Here is a 20,175-nt window from a genome sequence, read left to right on the forward strand (position 1 = left end):
CCCAAACATAAAATAGAACAAAACCTTTATAAAGACGACAATTCAGGCAAATTCTCAAAATCAACTTCTTTTAAAATACAACCCCATCATGTTATACTCCTACAGTATTCCCATTTCTCTCTCACTCTCTCCTTTTTTCCTATTCTTTGGCAGATGTCTTGGTTTCCTACTTATGTTGATGGGCAGTATCTATAGGTCTCACAGAATCACAGGTTGGAAGAGACCTCAGCGATCATCTAGTCCAACCTTTCTGGGAAGAGCAGAGTCTAGACAAGATGGCCCAGCACCCTGTCCAGACGACTCTTGAAGGTGTCTGATGTGGCCGAGTCAACCACTTCCCTGGGGAGATTATTCCAATGGGTGACTGCCCTCACTGAAAAATTTTCCTCTCGTGTCCAATCGGAATCTCCCCAAGAGCAACGTATGTCCATTCCCCCTTGTCCTCTCCATGTGACTCCTTGTAAAAAGGGAACCTCCATCTTCTTTGTAGCTACCCCTTAAGTACTGGTACACGGTGATGAGATCCCCTCTAAGCCTCCTTTTCTCAAGGCTGAACAAACCCTGTTCTTCCAGCCTATCCTCGTATGGCAGGCTTCCCAGTCCTTTGATCACCTTGGTGGCCCTTCTCTGGACCCTGTCCACAGCCTGTCCACATCCTTTTTGTATAGAGGGGACCAGAACTGTACACAGTACTCCAGGTGCGGCCTGACAAGCGCTGAGTAGAGTGGGATAATGATTTCTTTATCTCTGCTGATGATGCCCTTTTTGATGCAACCCAGCATCCTGTTGGCCTTCTTGGCTGCAGCAGCACACTGTTCGCTCATGTTGAGCTTTCTGTCCACCAGGACCCCCAGGTCCCTTTCCGCAGAGCTGCTCTCCAGCCAGGTGGATCCCAGTCTGTGCTGCACTCCTGGATTATGTTTTCCCAGGTGCATGATCTTACACTTGTCCTTGTTGAATTTCGTAAGGTTCTTGTTAGTCCACTCTTCCAGCCTATCCAGATCTTCCTGCAGAGCAGCTCTCCTTTCTGGAGTGTCTACTTCCCCACTCAATTTGGTGTCATCCACAAACTTCATCAGCCTGCTGGGAGTCACAAAACATCTCCTCACCCACCTCATGTTTGTATACTAGTTAGCGTTAGATCCTTTACTGCTCCTGAAAGGGTGGTGAGGCTCTGGCAGTAGCCAGGATATGGAGAGGGCATACTCAAGCACAAAGAACGCAGTTAAAAGCAGAGCTACTTACATAGGGGAGAAAAAGCCCTACTCTCTTCAGGCTCTGTAATGTTGAGAATTGCCTTTAAGTAGTATAGGTATGACATTTTTGGTCTGAAAAATTTCTAAAGAGTGTGTTTCTTCAAAGGTTGCATTTTGTACAGCAGCAATCATCAAAATGCTATTCTCCACAGCATCAGCATGCACAGGAATCACAAAGGAATAAGAGAATTCTATCTGACAAAACGTTGTCTCTTTGTAGAAAAGCAAAAATGCTTCTCATCAACCAAGATTAATACACTAATCCTATCAATACTTGCCTGTGTACTTAACTTCATGCATAGAGTCAAGCATATTAAAGTTAAGTATGTAAACAGTGTTTGAAGGAGCAAGGATAAATATGTATGCAAATATCATTTTGGTTTGCACTGTACTGTTACCTTAACCTACCTTTTCCTTGATATTTACAGGAGAATTGATTTCTGCCATGCCTCTTCTGGTGAGAATATTGTCTGTGAAAGGAGAAGGAAACCAAAGAGATTAATTTGAAGGTTTTAATTCAAACCTGTCAAAGCTACACCTATAAGACTAATTGTATGTGCTTACCTATAAGCATTAGAGAAACATGAGAACACAATGTCCTGCACAGCAGTGCTCAATCTTGCCAAAAGGAAAAGCTAGTCCAAATGTCATACTTTTCCTAGATTAGTCCTGCAAATACATTTGAAAAACGCCTCATAGGTATGAATCTGGATAGAAGTGGTATCGTGCTTCTCCCAGCCATGTCTTTTAGACCCTAGCCATTATTACTTGATTCCTTTTCTTTAAAGCCTCAGAGGTATACCTTAGACGAACTCAACAGATCCTGTTTTCTCATTCACCAGCAACCTCAATTTTTGCCAGAAAATTTGTCTGAAGATCCCAACTTAAAAAGCAGCTAAATGTGCCAGGAGATTAGGCTGACAAGTGCTGCATGGCTGTTTTTTTTCCCCAAAAAAACGAAATCAGAGGATTAGCCACGCAGCTCCTATTGAAACTAACAGGGTCTGCAGAGTTAAATCTCCAAGTCTGCTCTGAAAACTTGGGCAAATGAATGTAATTTGCATGTGATTAAGAACCCTTGCGATATGTTTTCTATTTCCAGTTATGTGGCTGAGTGAGAGACACTGCACCACATGAAGAGTTAACACAGGGAAGAGAGTCCAGTTGCCTAATCCTGCTTCCATCAAAACCAACTGCCTTAGACTTCCATAAGGAAGAGACTTGAATCTTCACATTTAATTTTAAGTCAAAGAATACAGCAAAGACCAAGTCAAATAGAATAAAAGCTTGGTTTGGCCACCAAATTTAACTCTATGGTACACCAGTAAGAAGGTATAGATGTACATAAATGAGAATGAAATCTTAGTTCTTTCCATGTTTTTAAGTTGAAACACTTCTTTTTGCCATTTGAGCCCTTTGCTAGGTGGACTGATATAACAGTTCCTATAATTCTTCTAAATCTCTTTTAATGCACTTAAACAATCCTCCCTTAAGTCCTGCTTTGAAACATAGCACTTCAGTGGAGTTCAAACTCCAGAAACTAAGTGCTATTACAGTATCCACTGATAGCATTTAAATCATGTTACTAATTCTTGTATGCATCCATTTTCTAATTAAAGAGGTGGGATTCAAGGAAGAACATTTTCAAAAATAACGTGACTTTGTGGTGTATGGGGAAGAGATGATAGGAAGAAAAAGGAATGCATTTTTGAGTTTTGGTCTGATGAAGAACAGACACTGAAATATGAAAACCCTCAAAAATAGGGGGCCAGAAGAAAAAGTAACCCTTTCCATTGTCAGTTATTAAAAAAAGAAGCTTGAAATGACTAAGGTTCCACCTGCCATCACTATTTTACTATACCATGCATAGATATTCTCTATTAAAACTCAAATGCCTTAAATCTGTCTTTAGTCAGCAGCTTAAGCACTTTGCCAAGACACTGAGCTGGGGTCTCACTACATCCGATAAGACTTCTTCCTGGCAAGTAGACCACTCTGAATGCCTACTGTCCACGGGTATCTCAGATCAGAAGGGTCCCCTCCCTGCCCCTCCTTAAATCAAGGATGAAACCGCTCAAATTAGTTTCTTTGTCAAACCTACCCAATGGCTAAAAGCAGAGTTATAAAATGTGTGGACAGAGCAGGCAGGAAGATCACATAGCATACGAGCTTGGGGCAGCTCCATTTCCAATATTTAGTGTGTTCCAACGACTAAAAGAAAGTGTTGAGAAACGACTGTAGTCTGTAACATTTTTAATGTACTACTAGGTTTTTGCTGTTAGCTATTTCTCATGCCAAATGGGCACAGAACATGAGATATATAGGTCATCAAATTTCCCATGCAGACTGGAAAACTTAGCTCTAAAATTACTCTAAGTCTGAAAAGTGGTAAGGGAGATGAAGAAAAGCATGCCTTCTACCTAGAGACATGAAAACTATGCTGGACTGATATTATTCTCTGTTTAATACATAATTTGTGTTAAGGAATAGTTAAAGAATTTGACTAGTTTGACTAGTTTGCCCTTATATTCACCAGCTGGCAACTTTTGTAATGTTACAGACAACTGATAGAAGCCTGCTCTCTTGCATACCTATTTAAATACACTTAATCTGATCCAACACCTTACAACAACATTAACAAAAAATAGGAAAAAAATGTTCTTGAGGCACCAACACACAGCACAGAAACAAGTACAATAAGGATTATAGCTAACAAACCCTTCTGGCCTTAAAAGTCTATTAATCTGTAAAAAACAATAAATGACAGGAAAATATCTTTGTTACCCTAAGATTTCAGGCGTTGTTCCTTCAGCATATATTTTACTAATTTTGTACCAAAACTGTACATTTTAAAACTGGATCTTGTATGAAGCAAATCAATCCCAATAATCATACTTTGTAAAAGCGCCACACCTTTCAATTTATGTTGCTTCAAAGCTACTTATGTAGCTAAGTAATTCTTCAAATATAAATTCAATTTGTTGATTACACCCTACCATAGCACTTAGCCAAATTTACTCTTTGTAGCAATGCTCTGACTCAGTTCAAAGTCAGACATAAAAACTTCATAAAACACCTTGCCAGGTTTGACTTCTTTCTTTGCTGTATGCTTCAGGTATTACTATTATAGTCTTCTGCTGCTGAACATGGCACCAATTCAGATAGCTTGCAATTGCAAGCTGTTTCAAGAAGACTTGGCAAGCCACTCAAAACATACCCTTGGTTTCCCTCTTTCTTCCTCTTTTTTGTTTTTAAAGATCAAGAACTAGGAGGACACAAGCTTTTACAAATGGACTAATTCCCCTACACTTTAGACTCTTCATTAATATGCATATTACAGCTGCCAAAGTGATGATGCTAAAACTGAGTTGGAGCTATTTTTCATTCACCTTCTCCAAGGACAGATAATTGAAATAACCTGCATAAAACACTTGCTCATTTATATAACTCAGTCCAGCACTGCTTGTTACATTAAATACAAACGATATATTAAAAGGAAAATGTCCATGTAGCACCAATTTTAAATATATCCTTTATGGCTATACTTCACAGCTAATCAATTTAATTTTCTCATTGTTAGCACAAACTGATTTATTGAATTAACTGGTATTTTTCCTCTGATGATATTTTAATCTTTGTATTGAACAATTACTGCATTTCTATTCCTGTGACAGAAGATTATAGCACATGAATAATTTTATGAACAAAATAGTCCCGTTGAAGTTTAGAAGCTTTAGCCCCAGCCTTGGATCTAAACTTGAGCTGCTACATTCTCTTCCTGAACTCTTCAGAGAAGCTTCTTTCCACTGAGCCATGGAACATCAGAATACGGCCCTCAATTGCGCCCTAAAGCCCCCTAAAGCCAGGGGAGAACAGTGCTTTGCATATCACTAACAACATGCACACAAAACACACATTTGGAGAAAATCTGTTACAGAAGATTTTCTGCAGTGGCTGAGATTAAGTTAACAGAAGCACTAAATTTATAATGCACAAAACATACTGTACATGAGAGGTTCTCAGCTTGAATGTCAGCTTACATGCTTTGTCCTTCTCCACATCTCTTGCTTGTGTTTGTGCTTCTGAAATGTCACTGCATGGCATACCAACAGGACTTCCATGAAAGAGGAGTGGAAGAAAAAAAATACTACAGAATCCCTTATGTAAATAGGTCATTAGTTTCTTATACCAATTTCCAAATGTGTGACCTGGAAAAGGAGATTACCTTCAGTTGCTTTTTACATCCTAACCTCAAATACTGATGGAAGGGTGTTATTTGTATACCCATTAAATAAGGTATATAAACAAGGCATTTTATTTGCCTTATAAAATGAAACAATTCAATACAACAAAAAGAGAAAATATTCTACAGGCATTTCAAGGAATGCTGAAGAGAAGGCTGGATTAAATTTGGTAGAATCTTACTTCTCTCCCCTACCAAATGAAGCAATTCATATTACTCTAAACGGGTTTAAGCTAACATGAAACTGAACCAGGGCAGCTAAGGTGCTGGCACATGCTCTGTCCTGCTGACCTTACTGCAAGCAATGTCCAGCAGGGCAGACAGTTAGGAACAGTCTTTAACCACTGCAGCAAAGTATGCCAGGCTCACAACTGTCACATCCTTAACTATGCGGCTGCTTGCCCAGCCCGTTCAGAAATTCACTTTCTGTCTTCAAGCAGCTCTGAAATTCCACTGTGCTCTGTGTTCAAGCTCCCAAAGAACACCTGCCACCTTTCCACTAGTACCACCTTTGGAGGTGTTCGGCTCTCAGACACCTTCCAGCTAGACAGATCTTGGGGTAAGGCTGACAAACACTCAATTTTCTATGGCACTTTGCATGGGTGGGATGGCCTGCATCTCAAGCATCAGAGAATCACAAGACCAAGTCTGTGCCCTATCCCTACTGCAAAACCTGGCAATTTCCACCTTGCATATTTAAAAACCTAGCAGACTTAGAAATCATATCTGAAAAAGAAGAAACATGCTCCCCTCCAACAAAACAAAAAAGAATCTCCTAGCAAATACACAGAAAAAGAAAGGAGTTTATGAAAATGTTGCCAGAAAGATACAGTTTGTGAAAATACCCCAGCAGTAAATTCTATCAGAGTGGAGGAGATTGTGCGTGACACCTGTTCCACCATTTCTGACATCTGAAGATACAACTTATCTTTAGCAGCAGGGAACAGAAAACTCCCCATGAAACAGCATAGAATAATCCACGTGTTGGAAAGGTTTCCCATCTCTAAGTTTATGGATGAAGTCTCCTACACGCCAAAAATGTAACATTTCCTTATCTGCCCACTGCAACTGTTTCCTTTCATAATGCTTCCCCCCACCCCAGCACAACAGGAATCCTAGGTCTAACTGACTTGACCCTTGCCATTGCTTCTCTAGTTCCTATCTGCTTCTGCAGTCATCTGCTGCACCTTGTGCTAACCCAGTCCTTCCTTTCATTGTGTTAATTTCTTTCAAATGTCCCATGACTAACCTTTTCACTATAGGTGATAGTACAGCAACACAAGGCAGAAGACAAATAGATACATGGCCCTATCACTGATAAACTTGTTATCAGCCCTACTAAGCAAGACTATACACACTTAGTCACTGAGTAAGCTTCCTCTGTTAACAGAGCAACGGGAGTTTACAATTTTGTCACTCAAATATGTTCATAAATCAGATCAGTGCTAGAATGTGGATATTTTTAATTAAGGATCATTTACACATTTCAAAATATTTCAAAATCTCCCAGCTCCAAAAAGCTAACATGCAAGGTACAGAACAACGCAATTTTAGAGCCAACTTCAAAAAATAAGAGGTAAATGCTAAGTATCTAATGAGATTGTAGCAGCCTGCACTATACTTTCATCTTCTGCTTTCTACTTCCTGTACAGTATTACATCTCATTTTTAAATGGGGTTACTATCTATGTGTATTATATTACACTGTCTTGCCTGCAGACTTCCACATGCCCTAAGGTAAAGGCAAAACCAGCAAAATCAAAGACACATGGCCTCCATTCGACATTTGACTTTATTATAAAGAGATGCTACCAGTGTATTGCAGATGAAGGCAGGGATGAACACACCTTTTCTGCTGTGGTTTTAAGTTAACATTTTTGTATCAGAAAGACTGCAAGACTGTGATTCCAAAATTCAAGTCTTTCAGAAAGGAATTCTTCTGGTCTTCACTCAGATTTTACTTAAATAGCAGAAGAAAAAAATACACTATTAGGTCAAAGGCCAAACATTAGCGTGCATATAATTATTAGTTAGAAAAATTAGTGTCCTTAGTTGTGCACAAAGTCCTGCCACCATGGCTGCAAAACTGCATTAGATTTAGACACTTGTCTTCACTATCTTGAGATTAGCAACAGGTATGATTTTCTATTTGCTGTAGTCTATTGTCTAAAGATAAACATAATAACTAAAAAATAAATGCACAAACATAACCAGTGTCAAGAGCATCTAGGACATGTTAAACAAGTGTCCACCTAGCTGTCTCTTTAGCCTTCTGTGTCAGTATAAATGAATACATTTAGTAAAAACAACGTAAAGTGTAATTAACACAGAACTGCTATTTTTCCAGTACTGTTTTTGTTTTTCTAAAGATTGTATCCAGAAATTTTACACACTATGATTTTGTATTTCCTGGTTTTCAGAAGTCTGAGATCAGCCACTTCAGCCTGGTTTAAGTGTCTCCAGGTAAATTTGACGGTATCAAGACCTTTAGTATCCTTTCCTTTAAATGCAGGCATAAATACATGTACTGGAGTGCCTATACATTCCAGAATATTCCCCATTTCCAGGGCCCAGTCCCACTACCATGCCCTGGTCATGCTTGTCTCAACCATATAACACGGTAGTTGGCTCTGCATTCTCTCTTCTGCTCAGCTCAGTTAATTCAGTCTGATTCTCTGATGGTCGCCACACTGCCTGAAACCTACTGGTTGCAGAGCCAGAAACAAGATGCAGGAAATAAAACATCTCACTGATTCCATACATAGGTCTGGATTCCTACAGAAAAGAGGCTTATATTCCCCCATTGTTTATCACCTCCTCCCTGAGGATTTCTGAAATGACTGACACTACAATCTGAGAAAGGAGATCTCAGAGATACTACAGCCTTGCAGACTGCTTGCTTGAAAACAGGTAGTAAGGCATAAAAGTTTGGAAAACAGGCAATGGTGCATCAGGAACTCAGCTATGTTATTTAACACTATACAATCCATACCTGAGAGAGCATGGACCTATCCTCTATAAACAGAAAAGGGACAGAGGTGAGAGTGGGCTATGAGAGGAAGGACAGTCCTTAGCACCTGGGTCAGCATCCTTTGAAGCCTGTCTCCTATCCTCAGATTTCTGCCAAGGGCAGAAGTGGCTCTAAGCAGGTATCACAGTAACACCGTGATGTCCAACCAGTACCACAACAAAATAGTTAAGCACCAGTAAGTCCTGTACCTCATTCTAATATGCCATGTTGCTCTTTGGTCTTGTTCTGCTCTCCTCTTCCTAAGCAGAAACAGTGCTATTAATATAACCCAGGCAGAGCCTGGGCTTACCCTCTCCTGTCAGCTAGCTCACTTCCCTCTCCCAGTCCCAGTGGATGAGCAAAGCCAGGCTACTACATATGTGGGCTCCACAAGCATCTGTGTTTTCATGCTGGAAAGAGCATGATGTGGCATGTGGTGGATCCTCAGGTCCCCCACGCACCTGGTGCTGCAGCCCCCTCTATAAGGGAGTCGGGCAGAGGGATGTTCCAGCCCTTATCAAGATCAGTTTGAGAGAGGGTCAGAAGAAAGCTACTTGACTGGCATCTTCCCCAAACTCCATTAATATTTCAACCAAAGAGCTTACAAGTATTCAGTGATATGACCATATCTTTTGATACAGATATGACAAAAGATTCTGGCTGTATTTCCTGTCATTGGTCGACAAACAACACACCCTTGTTACTACAGCAAAAAAGGCTGCTTGCAAACCCTCTTGCTGTACAGTCTTTGAATGCTCAGTCTGTCGTATGCAAGCTAAGCTCTTCTTTAACACACGTTTCAGTGTGACATCCCCAGAAGATCAGCGAGTGTCACTGTACAGCTGATGTTCATTTGTGCCAAGTGATTGACACCATGTGACAGTTACCACCAGAGTTACCATCCCAAATATGTATAAGAATCTGCTAACTTTGTAGAATATACATTGAGCTGAGAAGGAACCAAAACAGTTCCTTATATTTAGGTCATTCACACCATCCCTGCATCTGAGCAGTGGAGACCAATTAAAAAAAACCAAACAAAAATCCCTAAGAAAGTATAGATGTTGGTACCTTCAGAGTCAGCCTTTACACAGCAAATACTGTTCAAGCTTAAATACAGTGTAAGTGGCATTACACTGCAGTGAAATAAATCAAAGTTATTCTCATAGCCCCTGGCTCACAAGGGCAGAAAATTCAGGAAAACAGCCAAACACAGAGACAGCTGCAGAATATATGCCCGCATTTGCACTAATAATAAAAAAATAGATAGTAAGTGGTAACATTTTGCTGATCTTTTCTTGCACTTCTGAGCAGTTTGTTCAGGAAGTTTAACCTAATGTGCTCAATAATACCAAACATTAGAAATTACTTTTCTTTTTACTAATGCTTAAAGCTGAATTCTAAAGCCATCTCTGCCACCTCCTTGCGTTTTCCCATTGCAAAATGTGGTCCCTGTTCTTACTGTATTTGTAATGAAACAACCAAGAACTCTGCCATATGAGACACCTGAACCACAACATTCACAGAAGGCCAGCTCTGCATTAATTACAGCAAATTATTGGAATGAAGAATTGGGCCACAGAAGGTGAGACGCACGTCCTGTACAGACCAATGTATCCATGTTAGAACAAACTGGTACCAGTAGAAAGTAGATAGTCTGTATGTACCTGCCGAGGTATGTATCTCTATCTGTCTGTACAGAGGCAGGCACATTACACATACCCAGACTCCCTCATCACTCTCCCCACACTGCAACAGAATCACTGCTGAGAGCCTAGAGCCTATGTTCTGCTGGCTGGCAGTCTAGAGGAGCATCTGAAGAGCATCACTGATTCAGCATAAACTGAAGCTGTCCAAAATTCCCAGTTTTACTACATATATCTCACTAGTAGATATGAGCCCAGTTCAGAATAGCTAAATTCAGCTACATGGCCAGTAAAATGGTCCTCTCTGATATGCAGAAGGTAGGGATGGGGGATCTGGAAAGAAAACTTCAGACTGAGAAAACACACTTTCCACAGCAATGCTTGCCAAAATAAACACTACCATCTTGCTCATCCTCAAGTGCCTGAAGGAATCTTGCCAAACATACTGATGAAGAGCACTGAAATAGCACAACACAATCTACTAAAATTCTACATTTGCATGAACCCCTTGCAAAAAAAGCAAACAAAATAAAGGTTAACTTTCAGTTTTAAAAAACTAAGTATTATCTTCCAAGTCATTCTTGCCAGGGGCCCACGTCATTAAGTAATTTACATTGGCTCCTATTTCAGCTCAGAATGGCATGCCAAGACACAGTGTCAGTTAATCTGCTTCTGTGGTTGCCCAAATGTGGACTGCCAGAAGGGTATGGCATGGGCATGCTAACAGCAAAGTATGTAACGTAGTGGTATACCTTGCCTCAATCACAGCGGTTTCTCTAGACAAAGAATAGAGGGACAAAAGTCAATGTCAGGAAGTGTTTGAATTCACACTTCTTTTAGATGGTAAGCAATAAAATTATCACAAGCAATCAAACTTCTACCAGCAGACTGGTACTGTATAATTGTTACAGTAAATTCTCATTATCTTGGAATAAATCTCAAGTTCAAAGAAAGTCCTGGAGCTATGCACCTTTCAGCCTTCTTTCTATTAAGTGTTTTAAGTCCACACCATCTTTCCTTCTCAGACATCTTTGAAGAGTCAGTTTACCCTTCCTAGATGTGAAGGACTGATTCTCAGCAAATACAGGTTGGAACAACAACTTCGAATTCAAGGAGCTACATGGACTTTAACCAGCTTTTTGCTGATGCCACAGAACAGGACAGCAGAGTCCCCCACCATAGCTGCAGACATAGAAAAGAAGCCTCTGGGCAGTGGCATCTTGCACAGTCATCCGAGCTGCCCTGGCTGAGAACGCAGGGAAGCACCACATTCATGATGATGAGTTGGCAAGTTTACAGCGAGCTTGGGAAAGGGAACTTTACCAGGGCTCCAAGAGAGCTCCCTGAAGTGAAGTGCTTTTGATGAAGACTGATAAAGCCAGATACTCAACTGGAGGCAAGACAGACCTAAAGAAGTCTTAATGCAGCTAAGCTTCAAGTGACTAACGTATGTTCAAAGCAAATGTAAGCATACTTTATGAGTCAGTGAGGTTATGCATATACTTGAAGGTAAAGTATTTGATTTAAATGTGCCAGAGCAGTCTGAACCTCCCAAAACCAGACACTGAAATTAAATACAGCCTTTCATTTTCTAAGACCAAGTCACACCATACAGGTCCTTTGAAGAAGATGCATATTTTTCCTTAAACAGTATTTTAAATTATTTTTATAGATATATATATACCTGTACACAAAAATGTACATAAAAACCCTAACCAATGCTTACAAGTTCCTCAATTAAAATGACCTGATGTATACCCATGATAAACAGACACAGGCCCAGCTGTATTCCCATGTTAACATAACCCATAGAGTCACACTGGAAGCAATACCACTGACATTTTGGTATACCCAGATTTACGACAAATGCTACCATTCCTCTTCTCCTCCCCCACCTTCCTACCCCCAAGGATTTCCTATGTTAACAAAAGGTATCCTTGGAAACAACAACAAAAGCATATAAATAAGTTAACCTCTAATTACTTATTGTTCATATAGCACTTCAACCTAATTGCTATTACAAATTAAAGTAAGTAACTATTACAGTATTTACTGGACTTTGAACTACACTTTTTTAGAGAAAAAAACCAAAAATAAATTATTCTTTTCAGATGAAACCCACACTACCCAGGTACATCAAAATTAATTGTAAAACTACAGTCAATCAATGCAGACTGTGTACTGCCAAAAATACGCAAAGGCACCTTAAGCAGCCCCCTCTCCCACCCCCATCCCAATAGCCAGGAGACAATGCCAGAAAACTTTCTGCTTCTGAAGGTCAATAGCATATGATGTGTTGCCTGACATGCATGAACGAAGGCCCTTGTTTAGCCAGCCATATAAGGGGCTTTTTAAAAAAAAATCAGATTTCTTAACTTGGCAAGGGCAACCCTGATAAAGAAAGCTGTTTGACTAGCCACAGAAATGAACGCAACATGTGGACAGCAAATGGAGTGATTTTATCAACAGAATAAAAAGAAGGTATTTTGTTCATTTGTCGGGGAACATTTTCAAGAAAATAAATGTACGTTTTATTTTGAGTGTATTTTTCTCCAAGACAGGTAAGATCAGTTACACAGTACAGCACAAATACATACTCTAGAGCATTTCTCAGCTCATCTGTTTTTGCCAATTCGCTGGAGGTGATCTTTGGCATGCCACAATCCATGAACTGATAAAATCTGTGGCACATTAGACACACCTTTACTTTACATCTGTCCAGAATTTCTGCAAATTAATGTTTAGCATAGCTTTGTAGGATAAAATAACATGCTATTTGCTCCACAGAATCTAGTGTTCAAAAGCATCAAATTAAGCTCTCATTTGCAGCTACCAGCAACGCTCTACCTGTTCAAACTGTCAGTGTGATAAAGGATGCCATATCCACATTACTTGGGCAAACATGGATACAGCACATTTCAGATAAGTGGACAGAAAAACATGTTTTGTATGGGAACTTCAGAATTGCCTTAACTGCTAAATCCCTCGTCCCACTGCTGTTAATTAGCAACATTCAATAGTACTTACAAACTCCTATATATTGCATGTAGACACTACCAAAGAAATGGTGCCAGTTAACAGTTACCACACTAAGCAAGCTAAATTCTCAGTATCTCAACTGCTCTAGCCATCCTGTAAGCGGTAAGAACTGGCAGACAATAAACTGGCTCAGCTAGGAATTTTCCAATCAAACAGGGGTTTTGTTGGGGTGGATTGAGTTACTTCGTCATAACCAAAACATTTGTCAAACATCTGCTGAACAAGGTTTCTCCAAAAAATCTAATCGAATTCCCTGTGAGCTAGTTATCCTTCCCCAGAGAGCTGAAATCACAGAAAAACTTGGGATAAGAGAAGTTCAACTTACCAAAGCAGGAAGTTACTGTGACTTGTGCAGTCACAGAAGAGCTGCCCACAGTGTTTATTGTCAGGTAAGGCCCTGTATCAGTCATGCCTTTCCTTCGCTCTTCTAGAGCCACCCCAAGTAAAGGCAAAGGTGTTTCCGGAACAGCTAGTCTTATTTTAAGTGTCTGACTATATTTTCATGAAGCCGTGCACAAAGTTATCCTCTTCATTCACAAAGAACAGTTCTGGTCATCATTTGTACAGATTTCTTACTGTAGACAGAACCACACAGTCAGAATGGCCACAAATTCACATCTCCAATTTAGCCACATACTAAAATGCGCAGGACTGGCTCTGCAGGCAGCAGATGTGAGCTGTGACTAGATTCTGTGGTTAACAAAGCTCTGTTGCTGGCATCCACAGAACCAAGGATTCTGGCTGAAGAGAGCTGCCTCTACAGTTGCTCAATATTTGGACTCTCCTCTCTACCAATAAAAAAACAACAACGAAAAAATGCACCCATATATGAGAAGCAATTTACACAGGATGAGATTCATCTCCACTGCTGTCTTCCTTAAACAGGCAGAGTTCCCAATAATACTGACACAGGTAGAGTTGTTCCAAGAGCTGAACTTTATCCATCATTATTTTTCCAGGGGTTCTGCTCATTAACTGAGACCAGACAGTCTAGCCACCTTGCTCACAATCAGAACACAGCAAACAGGGAATGCTTTGGCTCTTTTTAAACTGCCTGAACTATGCAGTTGGAGAAAAAATACAAGAACTCTTTCACCACTTTATCCCCACATACACCCTGCTTTTGGACAGGGCACAAATTACTGCCCTGGTTCTCCATTCTAGCAGAACACAAGACTCCATCCTACTGCCCTTAGAGAAGGTGTTTGTTCCTCTGTTGCTGAGGATAAAGATACCTGTAATTCTTCCAACCTACTCTAAGTGCATGCTCCACAGACAGAACAAAAATGCAAGCTACCACTAGCAAAGAAAAACCACTTGCTGTCATCAGGAACCTTTACAGCATGAAACATTTCAGAACATACTGGAGGGGGGCAATTATGTCCTGTCTTCACTGTAGGCTGCTTTTTATTAATATGTTCACTCTTCCCCATCATTCAAGGAAATCTTCATTCAAATCAGCACTTCAGTATTGAAAAGACATGAGAAATTGCATAACACCTCTTACAAAGACACTAAAGTTTCAGTTTCACTGTGCTTACCACATGACCAACCAAATCCCATAATGTAATCTCTCTCCTGGAATTGGATAGCATCAACTGACAAATCCACTAAGAGATTTGAAGATGGCCACCTCAAACTCTTACATTCAAACCAGCCACACTGCTTACGCTCAAAGACTGTGATGCTTTTCATCACAAATGCTTACCCATCTTAATATTAACAGAAGTGAAAAAGGGCCAGCAGTAACAACAGAGAAGTCCAAACATCCTAAAAATAAAGAATCTCTTCAAGAACCCAAGAGTCTCCTCTAACCTCGCTGATTTCCTCAGAAAATTCTGTGAAAGCTCAACCTGCTTTCAGGTTCAGACTTCCATACTGATCAAAGCAATCAGTGAAATCTAATCTGAATTAATTCTTGAGCTCTTTGCGTCACACAGCTGCCAGTTATTTTTCATTGACAGCAGCATACATGATCAAAAATCAAGTTGTACAGGGAAGAACAGGGACACCTCCAGTAGTGATTCACTAATTTTTTTTTCTTCAGAAGCAAAATAAGATTTCATCCCTAAGTCAGATCTTTTCTTTCATTTGTTTATTTTTCAATTTCTTAGGATAATCACGTAATTCTGACTCTTAATGCTTTAATTTTGAAAGCATTTTATCTGTCCAGTCTCACGATAAATGCAGACAATTCATTTCAGAAAACTTTTAGAGTTGATTATTTTAAGGTACAAATTTACATATTTATACAGACAGTAACAAGATGCATCTATAGGTAGTTACAGAACTACCCATTTCTGAGATATTTTGCCCAGTGTGAACATCAGCCCTTCCTTCAGGATTGCTCTTGCAGGACAGAGGCAGCTTGAACATGCAGCCCCTATATTCAGAAAAGCACTTAAGTACTGCTGAATTCCATGAAACTTCAATGTTTCGAGACATTTTTCAGAGTAAAATGAACTTCACATACTTAGGGTCTTTTTGAACCATTTCAGAAAGGCCCACAGGACTAATGACAATGTCACATCTGCACATGCAAGAAAACAATTGTAATCAAGAAAACTCTTAAGATCTTACAATAGAATTTTGTTCTTCTGATGGTTTTTTTTAGTACTACATTAAAAGTAAGTAAGCATACTAATTCTGACTAGGATGGAGTTAACTTTCTTCATAGCAGCCCATATGGTGCCCTGGTTTGGATCTGTGGCTGCAACAGTGGTGATAACACACCAGTGTTTTGGCTGTTGCTGAGCAGTGCTTGCATAGTGTCAAGGCCTTCTCTGCTTCCCACTACACCCCGACAGCCAGTAGGCTGAGGGTGGGCAAGAGGCTGGGAGGGGACACAGCTGGGACAGCTGACCCAGACTGGCCAAAGGGATGGTCCACCCCACGTATTCGCATGCTCAGCAATAAAAACTGGGGTAGAGGAAGAAGGTGGGTTTTTTTGTTTCTAAGGTGGCTGTTGTTTGGATACTGGCTGGGCATCGCTCTGCCTGTGGGAGGTGGTGTGCCATCTCCTTTCCTTGGTTCTCCCTCCCACCTCCCCCAACCCCTGTCTTTTCTTCAGTTATTAAACTTGTCTTGATTTTGTTCCTCCTATTATCTCCCCCTGTCCCACTGTGGAGAGCTGGTGAGGGGAGTGAAAGAGCAGCTGCACGGCTGCTGGCCAGGGGAGACCCACCACAGCAAGTCATATAGAAAACCCATTCCAGATTGGTGTACTACACTCCTTTCAGATTCCAATGTAGAACTTGCCCCACTATTCAGTGTCTACAATATTTTATTATTTCTGTCCATATTTGTATGGCATTCTACATCCAAATATCTGAGCTGAGTATAATACTCAGCACAACTCTACAGTCTGGGGAAACATTTAGTATTATCATTTTACTGATGAGTAGAGAAGTGGAGAGACACGATAGCAAAACATTTTCAGAGTTGATTAAAAATGTTGGCCTCATTTCCAGAAAGAACATTTACATACACCAGCCATCTTTTAACAACCTAAAGGTTTTCAGAGCTGGAAAACCAGTCCTTTACAAGTCCAAGGGCTTTACTGACCTCCCTACTACTGACCCTCCAAGTACATGATCCGGTCCACAAATTTGGACCTTTACTAACAGGCCAGCAACAAATTCACTATTTTCAGAGCCACGAGACATTATTCTGATGTGCAAGACCAAGTACAGCTGAAAAACTACCATCTTTTCACTGAAATCATTGAACACTAGCACTATACTTCTGAGAAATCCCTGTGCCGTGTAACATTGCTGAGCAGGGATGAGATGCTTCCAAGGTATCTTGCTCTCTAGGTAGGCCATCTATTTCTGACTGCTCAAGGTCTGGTCAGGAACTGACCCAGTTTTGCAGTCTACAGGTTTATCTTTTTTTTTTTTTTTAATTACTATGAAGCTGTCCTTTCCCACCATCCTCTGAACATCACCTTGGACCCTATACTTAGTGTGAGATGTTTCAGAATACCATTTCAGCAGAACTTTCAGTTGCAAACCAAAATACATCTTCACACCAGTTCGAACAATTAAAAAAAGATGAGGAGAAGCAGTAGGACAATACAATATGAGCTGATCAACTTAATGACACAGAGAAAGAAGATAAAGGAGAAATTTAACTGGAGTGGTGAAGGACAGACTGCAAACAAAACAGGAACCAAAGCAGCTTTCGAGATGCTCAAATAGGCTGCACTGCCCTGGTGAAAGAAGCCCCCAGAGTTCCTGGCTTCTTGGCCCCACACTGACAGATCTACAAACAACATACCTTCCTATTTGTTATCCATCACACACATGTGCAATGTGAAAGCAGGCACACTTACCCACTAACCTGTGTCTTTGTAAGAAGTCAAAGCTACACAGTAAAGAATTTAGAAAGCACCATTTTACTAATTGTTGCATTTGTCTTTTTTTTTTCCCTGTGATCACTGTGGCATGTGGAACTATGATCAGCTTTAGCAGGATAGCTCAAGAAACCTGATGAACTCAATTGTAAAGTATAGGTTGAAAGCATGACTTACAAGTTTCTGAACTTACCCAGTCACATGCCAGTCACAACGATGAGCAGAGAGAGCTACAAAAGGTATCTTACCACTGTGAATGACTCCAGTTTCTGTTCTTATTTTTCTATCTTCTCCAATAGACTGTATCTCCTGCAAAAACAGCTGGAAGTTAAAAAGAAAGTGATTAGTTAATTTAGTTTTGATTTACTTTACTGCTCTCTTTACAGGAGACTTTTGTGAAAAAATATCCCTCATTCCCTTACTGCTTTGGTCAACATACAAGGGTGCTGATAGATGCCCTTACCAATTTTCACGGGGCTTATCTTCACCATCATGTGAGCATGCTATTGCTTGTTGTTAGCCCCATTCCTGACCAGACATACAATTAGCACAGTAAAACAAACTCATTTTAAAAATTAACTCATATTTTAAACTCAAACTAGCCACCACAGTGGGATGTGCAGAAAGATAAACCTTAAAATATCACTCTACCCATTAATGCAAAAGGGACGTAGGTGCAAGTTACAGTGACTCACCAGTTACTAGTCAAATCCCTTTCACCAGCACCAGTGCAGTTTCAGTGTGGTCATTCTCCAATAAGCAATGTTATCATCTCAAGAATACTAACTCAGCTGAAACAAAGGGAAGCCCAAAGACTGACACGAGCACTTTGCCTGCAATACAAGGCCTTTCTGATTTGCACATAAATTTCAGAGGAATTGTCCCCAAAGTTAAAGACATAGAACCACACGGACAGCTGAGTGCCTATGTCCATACACAGATGAACAGAAACTGATTTCCCAATTTCAACAGCAGAGTGGAGGGGGGAAGAAGTAATAGGTAAGTTTTGTACTTTTTTCTGCAGTTGCAAGGAGAAGGCAGTCATAAACAGGTCTATGATTTAACCATGCATGCCAGACAGGAATTATTCTTTTCTAGTTGCTACCTGAGTTGCACACTGGTCCTTGTTTGCTTTGGGTTAAGACCAGTTCAGCAGTCCCTCAGCTAACCCTAGAAGTATAACATTTCTGAACATCCTGACTGCTGAAATTAGCCTCTACTAAGCCACTATGACTGGATTGTCTTGCAGACTTATTTTTCCTTCTGTATTACAAAATACTCATTCTCTCTGAATTTTGTGACTGCTGTCCTGCTTCATCCATTTCATCCTTACTGAAACTACAAATTTTGCCAAAGCCAAAGTGAAGTTTTAGAGTGCAAAAGTCCTGCCAGAGTCACAGGTTTTATTTTAAAGCAAGGTAGAAAGCTCTTAACTGCTTCTGCACCTTAAACGGCCAGGTGTTCCCCAAAGCATTTCACTTAGCAAATACTCCCACAGGAAAGGCTCACAGCTTAGGTCCCAAAGTCCATTGCAATCTAAACACACATTTCCGCATGGCTTGCTGAGTCACAGATATGTTCAAAATCAAAGGAATGAATGGAGCAATTTAAAATGTGATGCTTCAATGATGAAATACAAATACTCACACATGTCACAGTGTTAAAAGAGCACTTCCAAGTTTTGGAATCTACACAACAGGCACAGATCCACAAGATGAATAGAAGGGCTGGAAATCTGGTGAGGGAAGCATACGCACCTCCATAACTTTGGGCAGAATACCCTAACCAAGAGCTTGGGAAGAGACCTATGCCATGTCCCTACCAGTACTTTGTTCAAGCAAGGGCAAGGCTTGGCTATTCATGCCATTCAATGGGTCACAAGGAAGGGCTGAGAATGAGGGAGATGCTGTGCATGCCTTTTGCCTAGTGAACACCTGACTAGAGACAGACAGCAACATTCCTAATAGTTACTGCATTTCTTATGCCAACATACGGACAGCTAACTCCTTCCAGTAATGTCTGTAGTCTGCAGGTGGTATTTTTAAGATTTAAACAGAACAAATTAAATCCTGCACATTACTGTACTGAGGCATCCTACCGGTTCTGCTTTTCTCCACCATGTAACGCACCATCTGCTAAACCCCAGTTTTGATCTTTTTCAACCCAAATTGTAGGAGTATTTCCTCTCCAACTTCAGTGGAAAATTAAAAACTGAAAAATCAAATAGAAAGAGTTTTACAACTTAAAAAATATTTTTTTTCTGCTCTGTGAATTCTGACCATTTTGTCCTCTTGAACTTCATGAAATATTGAAGACCAAAGTGACAGGTAATCTCAGAATCCCCTTTCTTCATGTGGTCTCAGGTATGAAATACAGTCACTGATATGGAATTATTCATGCTAGAATTATAATTCTTGTACTTTGAGGGCTGCTACTATTAAAGAATATTTTAAAAGACAAAGGAACACAAGCAAAAAAACTAAATCAAAAGGGGGTTTTTTGCATCACAAAGTAAAAAGAAAAAAAGCAGATAACCAAGACAGCTATATATCATATGTAAAATTAAAAAAGAAAGGTTTTATTGGATGTTGTAAAGGTTTGCTCTTTCTAAACAATACCACACCTATC

The 20,175-nt window shown here is 40.1% G+C and overlaps 1 protein-coding gene across 5 annotated transcripts in view; it reads right to left on the reverse strand.

The window, feature by feature from the left end:
• The window catches only part of SPATS2L (spermatogenesis associated serine rich 2 like), an 83,902-nt gene that overhangs the window by 43,411 nt on the left and 20,316 nt on the right, over positions 1-20,175 (reverse strand). For 2 of the 5 annotated variants that reach the window (XM_064451924.1, XM_064451927.1), the window contains exons 2-3: positions 17,796-17,868; positions 1,665-1,726 (exon numbers count right to left, since the gene is read on the reverse strand). In XM_064451924.1, the coding sequence (XP_064307994.1) occupies positions 1,665-1,703 (39 nt within the window). In that variant the 5' untranslated portion in view covers positions 1,704-1,726; positions 17,796-17,868. Of the gene's footprint in view, positions 1-1,664; positions 1,727-7,345; positions 7,435-17,740; positions 17,869-20,175 lie in introns of those variants that run through there. The other 3 variants (XM_064451925.1, XM_009505549.2, XM_064451926.1) reach the window with 3 other exon arrangements.

Source organism: Phalacrocorax carbo, chromosome 5 (genome assembly GCF_963921805.1).
Source record: "Phalacrocorax carbo chromosome 5, bPhaCar2.1, whole genome shotgun sequence".
Lineage (NCBI taxonomy): Eukaryota > Metazoa > Chordata > Aves > Suliformes > Phalacrocoracidae > Phalacrocorax > Phalacrocorax carbo.